At 40.7% G+C, this 17,343-nt stretch overlaps 1 protein-coding gene across 4 annotated transcripts in view; it reads right to left on the reverse strand.

Annotated features, from left to right (window-relative positions):
- The window catches only part of gra (granulito), a 102,591-nt gene extending 86,470 nt beyond the window's left edge, over window positions 1-16,121 (reverse strand). For 3 of the 4 annotated variants that reach the window (XM_048529801.2, XM_048529800.2, XM_059646364.1), the window contains exons 1-2: window positions 16,050-16,121; window positions 15,355-15,532 (exon numbers count right to left, since the gene is read on the reverse strand). In XM_048529801.2, coding sequence (XP_048385758.1) covers window positions 15,355-15,386 — 32 coding nt within the window. In that variant the 5' untranslated portion in view covers window positions 15,387-15,532; window positions 16,050-16,121. Of the gene's footprint in view, window positions 1-15,354; window positions 15,549-16,049 lie in introns of those variants that run through there. The other variant, XM_059646363.1, reaches the window with a different exon arrangement.
- Window positions 16,122-17,343: the final 1,222 nt, after the last annotated feature.

The raw sequence follows: 17,343 nt of genomic DNA on the forward strand, positions 1-17,343 counted from the left end.
TTTCAACGGTTCTATTTAGTGTCAAACTCTTGATATCTTCATGGACAAAAAATAACTTCTCAATGTTGTGATTGTTTCATGCAATATGGTTCAGTAGTTTTCTCTTAAGAGAAATTTCAATTCGTCATAAAGTATGGAACAGCTTACTACTTGATACATTTAAGGTCAGTATCAAGTATTTGAAACTCAATTCCCACTGAGAGCTCTTGTGTCTGGAAATCTCAAAGATCATCTAGTTCACCATCATCCATTCTAGCAGTCACATAATACAAGAGTTAGTGACCAATCTTGACCGCAAAACAACTAGACACAAGGTAAAGAAACCCAGAAGTTGCTTAAAGGTGTCTATTCTTCGCAGCATGCTATATTTAAAATGTAATGTATCAAATTATGTATGTGCATTATTTCAAAATACTCTGAAGAAATCTTGTTTGAATTTGAATCAAACAATGCAATCCATGTCGTTCACTTCCCAAAATGGGTCAATACAAGATAAGTACCAACTGCTCAGTAAAGTAATGCTTCTACAGATTAGTTTTGTTCTCGCTCACTTTACGATTGGGCCATGCACTCGGCTGCACCGTTCTGGATGATGTGGAGCAACACCTCATGCTAATATTATTTTAAAACCTTACAATAGCTATCAATTTCAGGTTCAGCTGCTTGAACATAGATATTGTAGATCATGGTAAAGTAGTGAAACTCTCTTTTAATCACAGCAGTCACTTCATCTTCCCTTTCCCTTTCTCATTCTCTTAAAATTCACTTAATTGCTTCTCGTACCTTCTCTCTTCAACTGTCTTTGTGGCTCGTTACTCTATTTTTTCAGTACCCACTTCATCATCAGACAATGATTTATTAATACCTTGATTAACTCACTATTCTGGCTTAATATTTACATTTTAATACATCTCAATATTTTATTTGCTTCATTCACTGTGACAGTATTCTATTCACACAATCTTCCACATCTTATGAATTCTTGAACAATTCACTTTATCACATTGCTGTGGAATAGTATTGTGTACAAATTGCCAATTGCACTTCTCACCACGCATGGTGTCAGTTCAGTGTTTCATTGGCTAGGAAATATTTTGGTACTCAAGTTATGAAATGTTGAGTGTTGAAACAGATGGCTAAAAAAATATGGATGCACTGCTGATCACCTTACAATATTTGATAGAATCTGGCTCATGCCTACAGGTTGGAAGATTGTACATGTAGCCACAATACTTAAAAAGAGCAGGAGAGAAAATGGGAAACTATTTACCTGTTAGCCTAATGTCAGTACAGGTAAAAATACTGAATCTATTCCAAACGACGTTATAACTACACACTTAGAAAATAAATAATTTGATGGTCAGAGTCAACACTGATGAATGAAAGGAAAATAACTCTGGATAAATCTGTTTAGTTTTGAAGAGATTACAAACAGAGTTGTTATCTGGTTTCCATTTGTGGGAGAGTTTAGGATCAGAGGTCATAGCCTCAGTTTCAGAGGGTGCCTAGTTAAAACAGATGAAGGGGGCTTTCTTCTGTGGGTAGTGAATCTGTGAAATCTTTTACTGCAGAGTACTTTGAAGGCTGGGTCTTTAAGTATATTCAACACTGATATAGACAGATTTTTAATCAGTGCGGAATCAAGGGTTTTGGGGAAAAGGCAGGAAAGTGGATTTGAAGATTACCAGATCAGTCATGATCTCATTGAAAGGCATAGTAGGCTCAATGAGCTGAACGGTTAACTTCTGCTTATGATTTTATAAATAAGGGCAACCAATGGGTCAGGTAAACAGTCTGTTCTGATAATAACAAGTTAATTCTGTTCTCCTGCAATCTTGCATTATAAGAAAATTGTGCAATAGCCGTGCCATTTTGACTAATGGGGCCAGAATCACCAATACAGGTAAGGAAAGTTCGCATTTTACAAATAGTCTAAATTCTTCATTTGCCTTAAAACCAATTTGGGTTGAAGGAACACACATTTAGTAGAACCGACTGTATTTGGATATTCAGAATCTAAGCGATAAAGCCCATCAACAGTTTAGCAAACAAAATTAATGATGAAATGCAATAGTATTGATTGAGGTTTGGTTAATGGAAAGAAAACAAAAAGTGGGAATAAACAGGTCATTCTTAATTTGCTAAACTGAAACTAGTGGGGTGCCATTAGGATCAATGCTTCGGACCTAACTATTCAGAATCAATGTTAATCATTTCGAAATGGGGGCCAATGCATGATGAATGGTTAAGGAAATTAACTTTAAATTCGCTCAAGTCCATCCATATTGCTTTGAATCACACTGACATTTTTTATCATTCTAATTTTAAGTAATGTCTACATTGTGGATGACTAGTTAAATGGAATATAAATCAAATATATTATTTCCAAGCTTGCAGATTGCACAAAATGAGCTGGGAAGGGATTTGTGAGAGTGATGCAAAGAGAATTCAAGGGTATTTGGACAGGGCAAATGGGTAAGAACATGGTAGACAGAACATTATAATAAAATGTGGGGCTGGACGAACACAGCAGGCCAAGCAGCATCTCAGGAGCACAAAAGCTGACGTTTCGGGCCTAGACCCTTCATCAGAGAGGGGGATGGGGGGAGGGAACTGGAATAAATAGGGAGAGAGGGGGAGGTGGACTGAAGATGGAGAGTAAAGAAGATAGGTGGAGAGAGTGTAGGTGGGGAGGTAGGGAGGGGATAGGTCAGTCCAGGGAAGACGGACAGGTCAAGGAGGTGGGATGAGGTTAGTAGGTAGCGGGGGGTGCGGCTTGGGGTGGGAGGAAGGGATGGGTGAGAGGAAGAACCGGTTAGGGAGGCAGAGACAGGTTGGACTGGTTTTGGGATGCAGTGGGTGGGGGGGAAGAGCTGGGCTGGTTGTGTGGTGCAGTGGGGGGAGGGGACGAACTGGGCTGGTTGAGGGATGCAGTAGGGGAAGGGGAGATTTTGAAACTGGTGAAGTCCACATTGATACCATATGGCTGCAGGGTTCCCAGGCGGAATATGAGTTGCTGTTCCTGCAACCTTCGGGTGGCATCATTGTGGCAGTGCAGGAGGCCCATGATGGACATGTCATCAAGAGAATGGGAGGGGGAGTGGAAATGGTTTGCGACTGGGAGGTGCAGTTGTTTTTTGCGAACTGAGCGGAGGTGTTCTGCAAAGCGGTCCCCAAGCCTCCGCTTGGTTTCCCCAATGTAGAGGAAGCCGCACCGGGTACAGTGGATGCAGTATACCACATTGGCAGATGTGCAGGTGAACCTCTGCTTGATGTGGAATGTCATCTTGGGGCCTGGGATGGGGGTGAGGGAGGAGGTGTGGGGACAAGTGTAGCATTTCCTGCGGTTGCAGGGGAAGGTGCCGGGTGTGGTGGGGTTGGAGGGCAGTGTGGAGCGAACAAGGGCAGAACATTAATTGGTTTAAGTGTGTGTAGAATAAAGTACAGAGCATTTATTAAATGAAGAGAGATTGGGAAGTGCTGATGTGCAAAATAATCACTGCATCAATCTAAAATGTAGGTTTTTGGGGGAGGGGGTGGTCAAGAATCAGATGACACAATCTCAGTATAAGGAACAAGGCCTTTTAAGGCAGAGGAGGAGAAATGTTTTCAGAAGGGCATTGAATTCTTGACCTCAAAACTGTGCAAATTCAGTCATTGGGTATGGTCAGACTGAAATCAATAGATTTCTGCGTACTAGTTGCATCAAGATATTGCAAAAATGGCATTGAGGTATATGATTAGCCATTATCTAGAATAGTGGAGCAAGATCTGAGGCCTTGCTCCAGTAAATTAACTTTCTTTTATTTGTTTTATTTCATTTCCTAGGCATCTTTTTATTCTACATTTTAAGCAATAGTTACATTTCCTAATTTGTATCCAATGAAAAACATTTTGCAAGCTGCCACAGTAGAGAGGAATCTTGCAACTAGGCAGCAGTCCCTCAGAAAGTTTGATATGGAGGCCTCAATCAAACAAAAGAAGACTACCAGGATCCACCAGGCTAACTGGATACCCAGGTCAACAGTCAGCCTCCAAAGCAGCAAGTAGCATTGAAGGATTACAAGAATGCAACAGCTGTAAACAAATGAAAAAAAAAATTGATGACCCAGAAGAGCCATTTGAGGTGATCACAGAATGCTTTGTGTTGTATTGTTTATATGTTCTATCCTCTACAATCTTGCTATTACAAGGGCATAGCCATTACAACCTGACAACTGGAGATCACCCTTCGATGGAAGGAAGAGGAGAAACAAAGAAAGAAGAACACATACTGCAATTACAACTGAACAAAACAAGAGGAACTGTATAATGAGGCTTCACTTCCATTGAAGAGATTCTCCAATATTAATCACAATCCTGCTAAATTACAGGGTTCCTGTCTCCCACATACCGTGCCCTTCACTTAGATTATTCAATAAAGCCAATTGCAATAACTTCAAAATTTTTATCCACCAAAACACCAGTAATATAAACCAAAAACTTTACCACCCTTGCACATTTATTTAATGTCTATTTTATGGGTATCATTAACTGGTTTGGAGCTCCTACAGTCATACTTCAGTGCTTGTAACATGTGCTGTAAAAGGATGACTTACCATGGTGGAAATTGAAGATGGTTTTGGAGTACCCCTTTGACTAGGTTTTGTTTTGAGAGCCCAGCTGTGAACTATAGCACCTCGGCATAGCTTGGTAACAGTGTGGGCTGGCTGGCTGAGAGCCACTAGCAAGAATACTGGTGGAATGTAGTGGTGTGAGCATGAAAGATTACATGCTGAAAGAGGATAACAGGTTTACATTCCAAAGTGTCACACTCACTCCTGTGAAGCTGCAACTTAGGACTCAGCAGCTTAATTATAGATTGTTAAAATGCTGCAACAGGTTGTAAACCCTATTGAGCCTCAAGATCTATATCCATGATGGCAGTTGTGTGTACCAGAATAGCAGCATGCTCATGTATGCCAGAAGTCAGTAACCTCATTATCTCAGATGAACTTCTACTACAGCACTGCTGTAACTGTTACAGCTGAAGCCCAGATAGTGGACCTCCAGGCATTATCATAGATATGAGTGCTGAATGCTACCAGGGAGGTGTTGAGCATTTCCTTGGTGGAAAGAGTAAACTTCATGCTGTGCCATAATCAGAGACATTCATGCTTCTAATCAGTGATTGGAGGCAATTTACCAGGCCTGCAAATGTACCAAGTAATTCAGTGTACAAGTTCAATGTTCTCCTTTAATTCCACCCCAAAGTGTTCACTTGAGTGTCCTACCGGAGAACTGCTGTGCAATGTTGCACACAATTTGATCCATGCCCTGTGCCGATTACACTCATGGTTGTGTGACTTAGCATGTGCAGATCCCATCTCTAAACTAGCAAAGGTGTGCCAGTATGAGATGATGCTTCTTCATTAGAATATTTTTTTCTTGCCCTTCAAGGTGATTTGCAAGAGGCTGAACACATGTCAGATGTTGGCTACTAGGATATCTCACTGAAAATAAGTGGTCTCACCTTACCTTGCTGTGACACAGCTCCTTTATGAGTGATCAAAACTAATCATTTTTCAGCCTGGAAACCATTGTTGCAGCCTTCCTTAGGAATGCATCTCAAATAGGCAGAATATCCTGGAATATATGCTTTCTTATGAATTCTACTTAGTGGTGCACACATCGATATGGACACCAGAATTAAACAGTATACCACTATTTTTGATCACAGAAGATAAATGTGTTCTACATAAGTCTGTCTTCAAGCCTAAATTCTGTGTGAATTTCACATCCAATGATTTCAAGAAAATGTAAAAGGTACCACATTTCTCAGCATGTTGTGATGATTCATTATTTTTAAATGGGGAATCATCTTTCCAGGCCTCTATGCCAATTACTACGTAAGGGGGACAAAATTAGGTGAAGCATTCCAGTTAAGGGTTTTGCAGAAATACAGAAAATGCCAGAGATATTCATCAGATCTAACAGCATCTATAAATAGAAATGTGTCATTGACCCAAAACATTGGCTTAAATCTTTCATTCAATTACAAGACTGGAGATCCAGGCCATTAATTCTGTTTGTACTCTCTGACCAGTTGAGTATCTTTGGCACTTACTGTTTTTGTGCCAGATTTCCAGTATCTGGAGTATTTTGCTTTTGTTTTGAACTGCAGTTCTTTGTTTTAAGACTGGATCATAATTACAACTCATGTCACTTTGGTTATCACTTCACAATGGCCTTCTTGATGTTAGTTCTACATTCAGTCATTCATCCACGTTAACCCCTAGATTCTTCACCCTTTCAAAAGGACATTAATTCTTATTATTCCCAGAAGACACAAACTTCATGTCTGACTTATCCATGTACAAGGCATTATGTTTATCCACATTACATAACATGTGCCAACCACAAACCCATTTCCTGTTGCAGCAAAGTCTCTTTTATTCTTAATATCAATACACATGTTCACATTGTTCACAACATCTGGCATAAAAAAATTGTGAAGGGATAAAATGTATAAGATTACTTTTAAAATTACATGGTATCAGAATTGGACATACTCATTTTTCTGCCTAAATTCCTGATGTAGACCCATCTCCCACCCGAAATTTGACAATTGTCTCATGTGTTAGTACTTATTGGTATGCACGGCTCTTTATTAAATACATCTGATAGTAGTGTAGGCATAAATGTGGAGTCACTTCCTTTGGTAGGATGGGAAGCAGAGTCATCAGCTTCCTGTCCATCTGTAATCCTGAAGTTTCAAGACAATTTTAGAGTAGAGAATAAAAGTCTATATTCTTCTTGAAGAACAATTAAACTGTTTCAACCTTGCATTCAGCTCTAATTTTTGACAGTTTAAATTCAAAACTAGCTGCAAATTGGCTGAAACACTCATTAGGAAACTGCAGCCTATTGTTCAAATCAAACATCAAGGATGCAACATGTTGCAAATATCTTATGCAAGGTTCAGATAACCATATCCACAGTCATAGAATGCAACTTCTTAACCTCTGTACATTGGGAGTAATAATCAATGACAATGAGGCAAACAGATGTATGTGTGTCTACACAGTCCTGTAGTCTAATGATGTAAGTGATTGGTATCAATACCAATTGTTGCTGTAAACTGTGAATGGCATAGGTATTGCAATTTGCAATGAGATCCTGAGTGGTCTCGGTGATTCCACACATCAATGCACATTTTCTGAATATTCTGAAGTATCCCATTAAATATCTATCACTTCATCTCTACTCACCTAACCCACAGTCTAATTCCACAATTCATTTTAGTAGCTCAATCTTCATGGCCTTATGAACGTCTTTAAGTTTAACAAACTAGTTTTTGTTCCAGAGATAGTAGGAACTGCAGATGCTGGAGAATCCGAGACATCAAGGTGCAGAGCTGGATGAACAGAGCAGGCCAAGCAGCATCCAGCTCCACACCTTGTTGTCTTCATTTTTGATCCCTCAAACTGTATTACAATCACTGCCATGTACAGGCATTTTCATGCAGGCCATTAATTCACACTATCTCCATACATAATATCAGATTTAGTATATCCTATTCTGATTGGCTGTAGAAGTCGCTCCTCTAAAAGAATGTTCCAAAAACATATGATCTCAGCAGCTCATGATTGCCCCTTGCTTCTCCAGGCCCCCATTTGAAAAGTCCCAAACTTTTTAGTGCATGCACCATGGGCAATGACTCCCTGTAATTTCCATCTATGAAGGTTGCATTGGACTTATGTTGTGCTAATTGTGAAGGCAGTGTATCTCCAAACCACTGAGAACACCATTCTCCAACTCAAAGCTGCACATTGAAGCACACAGATATCCTGCATTGTAATGCTGCTGCAAGGAAAAGTATTCCACTTTATGCATCAGCACATTGCGCATCTCAGTGCTCTTCATTTGCTTCACACTCACATCACTCTTAGATGTTCACAGCATTTCTGCTTTGCCTTTTTGCACTTTGCCCCTTCATTCAGAACATGAAGACTTACAGTACAGTTTTTGTTGCCTTCTAGCCGATTAGACAAAAACGCTAGGCAGCTTGTCATGATTGTTTGCAGTAATCATTTAAGAGAGTGGATATATTGCTCTGCAGCACCATGTTATGTCAATTCACACCTAAAACATGTGCAGCAGTTTATAATTCAAGGACATTGTATGTTCTTCAACCAAAAACCTTTGTTTCAAATTCTAAAGAGTACAGTTGTTAGGGAGACTATCTCCAATCAAAGGGTCTCACCATTTTTAGTCATAGGCATCAGATGATCTCAGTCAAAGGGCTTGGACATAGCCAGTCAGTTGTTTGGAGTGATCAGTTCAGAGTCTGTATCACATTGGTTCAGGGAGTGAGCCAGAGTCAGTCCTGCAGGTACCACTGGAATCAGTTCAGGGATTCGCAGTAGGTCTGTTGGGGAGCTGCATAGAAATCACTCAGAGTGTCCATCTAAGTTGGTAGCGAGGGTGGCCTCGTCAATTGTGGGGGTCTGGTCAACAAAAGTCAAGAATACTATTAGGGACCAATGCAGTGGTAGGTAATCTGGGAAAGTCAATTGTGAGGTTTGGAGGCAGAATGCTTGGCCACAGAAAGCACAATAATTGTGATACAAGGCAGCTCAATACATAAACAAGGGAGACAATATTACATTGGACGATATGGATGTTGCGGGGAAAAGAAAGGATATTCAATGAAGGTTATAGTGCAGCATGCCAATTGGTACAGTTAAGCTATAGGGCTGGACCAAGGGAGCAATGTTAGGAGATGAAGATTTAAATGAAACAGTAGGAATATGCAAAAAGTCAATACTATGGAGTTTACAGGGAGTGTAAGGAAGAAAGGAGCAGGAAGATTTGAGAGCAGCCTTGATTACCAGGTAGACCACGAACCATTCTGCCAAGCACCACGTGGAAATCCACTTCACCTGATGAAGGAGCAACACTCAGAGAGCTTGGGACTTCAAATAAACCTGTTGGATGATAAACTGGTGTCATGTGACTTCTGATCTTTTCTACACGAGTGCAACATCAGCACCTCCACATCATGACACCCAGAATAAGTGGAGTGAGTGCTTTTTCTTTCCCTATCTGAGCATACAAGCTCTACTTTTGAGTGATGAGAGGACCTTCAAGGGTTAGTTGCATTAATCAAGCACTGGCTGAAGACATATATAAGCAAAGTTCTGTGCTACTGCCAATCTGAAATACAAACAGAAAATGCTGCAGAAACTCAGCAGATCCAGCTGCATCTGTACAGACAGAAACAGAGCTAATTTGAGTCAATATGACTTTTTGCTGGAGCTGGAAGGGGTTGGAAAATTATGCCTTGTATGCTGTTGACAGAGTGAGGGAAGAGGAACGAGTAGAACAGATGGTGTCAATGCCAAGAGCAAAAGACAAGGGAGTCCTAATGGTAATGTTGATAGGTCAACTAATTGTGAAAAGGATAAAATGGAATCACTCTGTTGATAGCAAAGTCAACAAGGCAAAAACAAAACATCATAGGATTGAGGAGCGGATGGTGAGTTGTAATTAAATTTTGACTTTAAAATTCAGAGATTTTGATTATAATTCTGGTAAGCAGACTTTCACTTGCTTCCTTAGGTGCAAGGCAGTATAAACTGCACACAGCTTGCATTAAGAGCACCATATCATAACACAGCATATTTCAAAAGAATTGACTTCCTTCCCATTAATGTACAAGTCATCTGGTGATCATCAGTACCACATCTCAGAAGTCTGCGCCACATCCCTGAAAGCTGACAAGTGTCTAAATATCCTTCAGCTTGCTTATATTCCTGATTAGAATCAAGGGCCAGATCATAGAATCATCAGTACAGATTAAGCCCTGCAGCCCATGAAGACCAAAATGCCAAAACTACACTAAATTTGCTCTAATCCCACTTTCCAGCACTAGGCCCATATCCTGGATTGCTAAGACATTTCAAGTGGTCATCCAAGTACTTTTTCAGGTTGTGAGGTTACTTAGCTCAATAACCCTCCAGACAATCACCACGAAGTAAAAACATTTTCCTCAAATCCCCTCTAAACCTCCTGGCCTTCACCTTAAATGTATGTCCCCTTCCCTGTTATTGACCCTTAAATTGAGGAAAACAGCTGTTTTTATTTACCATGACTATGACAATCACAATCTTATATACTTCTATCAGGCCCTCCTTCGACCTTCTCTTACTCCAAAGAAAACAAGCTTGAAAAAATCTTATCCAGACTCACTTCAATGCTGAAGTGCTCCATCCCATGCTATATCCTAGTGAATTTTCTCTGCAAACCCTGCAGCACAATCACATCCTTCCTATAATGTAGAGACCAGATCTGCATAGAGTACTCCAGTTGTGGCTTAAACAAAATCCTGTACAGCTACAACATAACTTTGCTGTTCTTATAATTTATGTTTTGACTAATAAAAATAAGTGTCCCGTATTCAGAGACAGTAGGAACTGCCGATGCTGGAGAATCTGAGATAACAAGGTGTAGAGCTGTATGAACACAGCAAGCCAAGCATCGTCAGAGGAGCAGGAAAGCAGACGTTTTGGGTCTGGACCCTTCTTCAGAAAAACAAACAAAAGTACAAAATTGGACTAAAATTTACCATTTGGCCACTTGAGCTTCCTCTGCCATTCAATAAGGCACTACTTGACTTGCTTATGTTTTGAATTTCACATTCTGATGCTGCTTGGCCTGCTGTGTTCATCCAACTCTAACACCTTGTTACCTCCAGTATCCCTTATGCATTCTCAATTACTCTGTAAACTCGCTGTGCAACTTTTAGGGATTTATAGAAAAATACCCCAAAAATCCCTCCGTTCGTCAAATATTCCTAGTGTCCCGCCATTCATTGACTTCATCCGTGATTTGTTACTTCTTACAAAGTGCATCATTTCATACTTATCAGGATTCAGATCCATCCGTCACTGGCCTGCCCATTTAACTGATTATATTCTCCTGTGAACTGAGATCTCTTTTCTCACTGTCAATCATCATACCAAACTTCATGTCATCTACAAACTTACTTATCATTCTGCCTAGTCAATGTTCTCATCTTCATCACTTACAATAAATGATCCAGCACTGATCCCTGGTATGGCACTGGACATTGGCCTCCAGTAACACAAACAGCCTTCTACCATTACCTTCTGTTTCCTGCCACTAAGTCAATTTTGGAACCTACTTGCCAAGTAACCTTGGAAATGCTTTCTCCCACAATGTTGCAACTTCTGGACTCAGAAGGCAGTGGAACTGGGGTCATTGAAAATGTTTAAGAGATGTAGATTGGTTTCCTTGCCGGACAGGAATCTAAGATTTTAGGGGGATAGCTGGGAATGTGAAATTCAAATCATAAGCAAGTCAAGAAGTGTCTTATTGAATGGCAGAGGAAGCTCAAGTGGCCAAATGCTAAATTTTAGTCCAATTTTGTACTTTTGTTTGTTTTGTTTGTTTCTCCTGACATTCCCCACAACTCTTGTGTTCCTACTTTATCGCCACATTCACATTAAATGGGAAGATGGTACCATAGCGTTATATCATTGGACTAATAATCCAGAGACCCAGGCTAATGCTTTAGGTGCAAACTTTACCCTAGCAGCAGGTGGAATTTAATTCAATTATTAAAATCTGGAATCAAGACCTAGTTTTGTTGGAGAGCATGAAACATTCATTGATTGGTGTAAAAGATCAATTGGGTTTGCAAGCAAAATATGTTGTACTCATCTAGACTGGTCAACATGCTATTCCAGATTCATAATCGACTCCTAAGTGACTTCTGAAATAGTCTGGCAAGCCACTCAGCTCAAGGGCAATAAAAGGCAATATATGCTGGCTTTGCCAGTAACACCCACATCCTATGACAGAATAAAGAGAAAAAAATAAGCTCACAGCCTCTCAGAGACTCACTGGACATTTGAGTGTGGAACTCACCCCTAGATCCTTTTTGAGTGTGATTTTCAACTGATCGATTTTCACTTTGATCAATGTCATACAGTATGTCCACTGGAACTAATCCCACCAACATACTTATTATCTGATTAACCCTATCTACATCATTATCCACTTAAACCCTGCAAACAAATCAAGGGAGTCAAGGTTACCAATAATGGACGGCAAAATGAACTTCGTAACAGAAGCAGATTAATCATGACTTTATTAAATGGCAGGGCAGACTCAAGGAGCCAAACTGTCTACATCTGTTCCTATTTTGTATGTTCATAACAATCATCAACGGTCTGCAAATTTCTTAAGAGAATGTTCATTGTTAAAACCTTCGCCATCCACATTATTCTGGGTGATTTCACTGACAGTTTGATTTTGACTATTATTTTGCTCTGATGGCAATCTTACCTGCCTCATATACTTTTCACTATTTGCTCTACCAAAATGGTAAAAGGGTGGCCTCATTCAAATCACAGCTTATTTTTTCTATTCTATATTTTTTGGTAACTTTTTTTTGTTTTGTTCCACACCTCTCACCTCTTCTTTACAGTGCTAATCAGATATCATCTGTCATTACATTCCCACAAGTTTTGTTGACTTTGTGGTGAAGGTGTGAGATTTATATATATTTTACTGTCACTTTCTTTTGAGTTTGGATTTTTGAAAATGAAACTAGTGGAAAATGAGTTGTCTCTGTCTCAAGGTATTTAACTGTTAATTTATCATTATTTCTGCAGTCATTGTCTTTTGAAAAAAAATGGTCTGATTGGATGTTTTGGAGGCTAATTGCAATTGTTTACATTGGGTCAGTTTATGAGCAAACAAGGTAAATAATGTAGTGCATAAGATTTTAGTAGAAGATTATGCATTATTTTGGACTTGGGCAAATACCTAAAGCTTGGAAAACAGCATTTTATTTTCAGTTTGGGGAGTCTTGCAGAGTTCTTAACTAAAGCTGGATGTGTAAAGAAGGTACTTCTCGGATAGGAAGATGATATAAAATTGTTAAAGATTCATTATCTCAGTGTAAGGAGTTAAAAATTTTCAGACCAGAAATGTTTGCTTATAACTCTAGAGGGATTATGTGAAAATGAGAACGTTTAAACTCAGTTATATGAACAGCTGGGCTGGAAAGTTAAGGTAAGGTATGCTCAGCCAAGATTGTACAGAATTTGGGACAAAGTTTGAAAAATAATTTGATCTAACCTTACATTCTTAATACCAGAACAGAATCTTAAAATATAAGCCAGTTCATCAAGACAGAAATGAGAAACAGCTTCTCCACAATCGAGAAATATACAGAGACCTGGAACTATCCTACTTCAGAGGATACAGATGCTGGACGAATTGAAACTTTCAAGACTAGGATAGATTGTCCTAAAATATTAATTTGCTTCTGTCTATGGATATGTTCTAATCAAACTGTTCAGTGGCGTTATCACACGCCTTTGGAACAGGTGGAACTTGAACCCAGGACCAGAAGTAGGGATATTACCACTGCACCACAACAGCAACTTCTTTTTTCAGTCCATGGATACTACTTGAAAAACTGAATATTTCCAGAATATTTTAAGAAACTGCAGTAATTTACTTGTATGTTGACATAATGTTAAGTACGGATATTAATAGGTTTAAAGAAATAGAATTGGCAGACAATTTCAGCTATAACCTCACTGAAAGAAATAGGACATGTTTAAGAAGTTGAATGATGAAGTTCTATTCCGATGTAAAAAAAGAACTGCAGATGTTGGAAACTCAAAACAAAAAAAAACAGGAATTGCTCAGAAAACTCAAAAGGTATGGTAGCATCTGTGGACAGAAGGCAGAATTAATGTTTCAAGCTCAGTGACTCTGCTTTCTCTCCATAGATACTGCCAGCCCTGCTGGGTTTCAAAGCAAAATAAAAACCAAAAGAACTGTGGCAAAACAGGGACAAAAACAGAGTTGCTGGAAAAGCTCAGCAGGTACGGCAGCATCTGTGAAGAAAAAAGTTAACGTTTCGGATCCAGTACGCTTCCTCAGAACTAATGCAAAAAACAAAGTTGCTGGGAAAGCTCAGAGGTCTGGCAGCATCTGTGAAGTTAAAAAAGTTAACGTTTCAGGTCCGATGACCCTTCCTCAGAACAGAAGCATTAGTTCTGAAGAAGCGTACTGGATCCGAAACGTTAACTTTTTTTTCACAGATGCTGCCATACCTGCTGAGCTTTTCCAGCAATCCTGTTTTTGTTCCTGAGTGTCAAAGAAATTTTGTTTTTGTTTCAGTTCCTGTGTATCCATTCTGAACTCTTTGCTTCTCCGATTTTGGCTTGTTATGGTTTTCCCTGTCTGCCCCTGACTGGCAGTTGGACCTTCAATTGCCTGGGCATTGACATCTCCCTCCTCGCTTTTTAAAGCCAACATTAATCCACTTCATTGGCCAAAACTTTCACCCCTCCTAAATATCTCAGTCCTAGCTGTGTATTTTTTTTTAAATCACCTCTTTTAAAAGGTCTTGAGAAGTTTCCCTGTATTAAAAGTATTACATAAATACAACAGTGGTTTGATTACGCTTTAAAATACTTTGGAATTTCACTTCCAAGTCGATTCTTGTGCAGTTCCCCATCCAAAATAAGGTTTCTGGAGCATTTCACTGCTCATGTATTGACCTATGTTTTTAATAAAGCTGTTCTATATGCTATTCAAGTGTAAACAGGGAAGCAGTTAAGTAAAAAAAACACACAAAAGAAAAAGTAAATGATGTCCGATGGGAGAAAATGAAACAACGTTCCTTCCCCATGAAATTCTTCCTTCTCGGCATGTACTCTGTGATAGGTATACCTCTTCCGATAACTTAGAGAGGGACTAACCATGTCACACATCGGAGCGCTGAGGCACCTTGGCACAGTCAGCTAAACCTCGGCAAGAAGTGTCTCAGTCCTCTGGGAGATTCCACTGGCGATGGCCGGTCGAGTGTCAGAACCGTGAGAATCAGTCACCGTTGCGATTCCCACATAGCTGAATAGCCGCTTTGACATTCTGCCATGGTTTTACACACGAAGGATGACATACGACAGATACCCCATCAAGCGAGTGGGAGACACATCAGCTCTTGGGGGTGAACTAACCGAAATAAGTCACCTCCACCTCTTGATTCTAGACGGCGAGCGGTGACCGTTGAAATTTCAGCCCGGGTCCCCGAAAGCCTAACGAATTATCTCTCTGTCTCTCTTTGACAGTTAACCGAGTGAGGTGACAGCGATCCCTGACAAGCTCCTGTTAAAGCCGCGCTTTCATTTCCCACTCAAAAGAGAATCAGACTCCCTTAAATGTTATCTGACATAAAGAACAGATAGAAATTATCGGTGTGTGTGTGTGTTTTTAAAAAGGAAACGATCCGGACTCCGTTCAAGTTTGAACGGTCGTACCTACCCAGTTTGAGCGACGCCCTTCACCTCCGCCATCCCCCTCCTTGCTCGAGCGCCTCCCACGCGACCAGTCGCTCCGCCTCCGCCAGGTGCGGCACGATCCCGCAACAAGAGCTCGAGCTGCTTCGGCCGACCCCCCTTCGTCAGACCGCACGTGCCCTTCCGTTGGTCTCGAGCTCTTCCTGCGCGGAGAGGGAGCCGAGAGAAATGAGCGAGGGGTACGGAGGGGGTGGGGGAGGGGCGGGGTGGGGGTTAAGAGGCAACAATAAAGGAGGTCGGCCCCCTCGCTTGCTGTGGAGGAGGAGGATGGGGAGGAGGAGGAGGCAGCGGCGGGGAGAGGGAGGATGGCGATCACCGAGGAGGGATCGTCCCGACTGGGATCTATTAAAAACAAACCCGCTGAAGAAATGCAGAGGGACTGAAAATCATTTTGTTTTTTTTCAAGAAATTAAAAGTAATCAGCCTTCTTAGGGAATGAAGAAAAAATCAAGGCGGCGGTCTCAATTTTTAAATCCGGTCTGGGTTGGGAGCTAGAAGAGGGGAAAAACTTTCAAACGCCGGCGAGAAAGAAACTGACGCGAGTTTAAGAAACGTCTCCCCGCAGCGGGAAAAATAAGTAATCGAACACATTGGGGTTTTTCTTAATAAAAAGGCGCACTCTCTGAAACGAGGTGTTTGTTTTCACAATGAAATACTCACAGAGAAGTTGCATTGAGAGGAGGGGGTTATAAAGCTGGATAACCGACCGGACTGTCACCTGGAACGGTTGCCTTGCCAACCACAACAACAGGTACCGCAGTGACGTAGCGCGTGTCGTCTGTCAGTGTGTCAGCAGCTGTGGGACATCTTTCCAGTGCATTCCCGGCCAGTACTGAACTGGAGCACCACATCAAACCCTGCACCCACTCGGGACTTCCCTCCCCGCTGAAGGTTTGGGTTGGAACCTCCAGTACACGATTTCTCCTCGCCGCACTTGAGGATCCAGGGGCAGTTGGCCCAAAGATTTCCTTCGAGGATGACCTTAGAGGAGGGGAGGGCGATGGAGCGCAGAGAGGCCGAGGGGAGCGCAGCTGCAGAATTCGGTGCCCAGAAATCTCAAACAAAAATTATTGAGAAATCAGCATCGTCTCTTGAGCGTGCACGTAGGTCCCAAATGCAGTCTCCCAGTTCTGTTAGTTCAAAGAACTTAGACCCTATTGTTGGAACAGAAGATGTTTAGCAGCCCCAAGCCGTTGCGAAAGTACACTGGAATTTAACGAGCTTAAATATTTCTCCTTATAGAATACACTGGCAAAGCTAGGACATTAGCTTGCGACCTCCCCCTTATCGGAAAAAAATAAGGTTAATTCTTTATATTCTTAAAAATTAGACTCAAACAAATTACTTATTCATCCTATTGTTACCAGGACAATTGTAAGGATACAGATTAGTGAATCAAGGGCTACACGATAGATCATGTCAACTAAAAATTGTAACATGCGACCACTGCTGTTAACCAGTCGCTTCCATCATAGAATTCAGAAAATTAGAAAGTAAAAGGCTTACATATATTGCTATGCTTAGACAATGAGACTGAAAAACATAAGTAATCATTGCAGTTGTCTCAAAAAAACTTACTGCCGCTAAATAAGTTGGAACATCGTGAAACAACCCAAGGCACAGCGCATGAATGTACCCATACAAGATAAAAGCCACGCTAGAACGAAATGTTAGAACATCTTGAAGAAGAGTAGAGTGGAAAGGCAACAATGTTGAAAGAGGCAATTCAATAATTTCATAGTCTCAACTGACAGCAAAATAGCAATTTTGAAAGACTCGCAATCTATGCAGGGAAATCGGCCAGGTGAGTTTTGGAATAATTGAGTCAAGAGTTAACGAAATAATGGATGAGATTTTAAACAAGTGAGCTGACGGAAGCTACAGAGATGCAAGTGGAAGTTGAAAATAGGTGGTCTTTGAGACGGAGGAGATTTGGGGTGAGAAATACGGTTCA

Source organism: Stegostoma tigrinum, chromosome 5 (assembly GCF_030684315.1).
Source record: "Stegostoma tigrinum isolate sSteTig4 chromosome 5, sSteTig4.hap1, whole genome shotgun sequence".
Classification (NCBI taxonomy): Eukaryota; Metazoa; Chordata; class Chondrichthyes; order Orectolobiformes; family Stegostomatidae; genus Stegostoma; species Stegostoma tigrinum.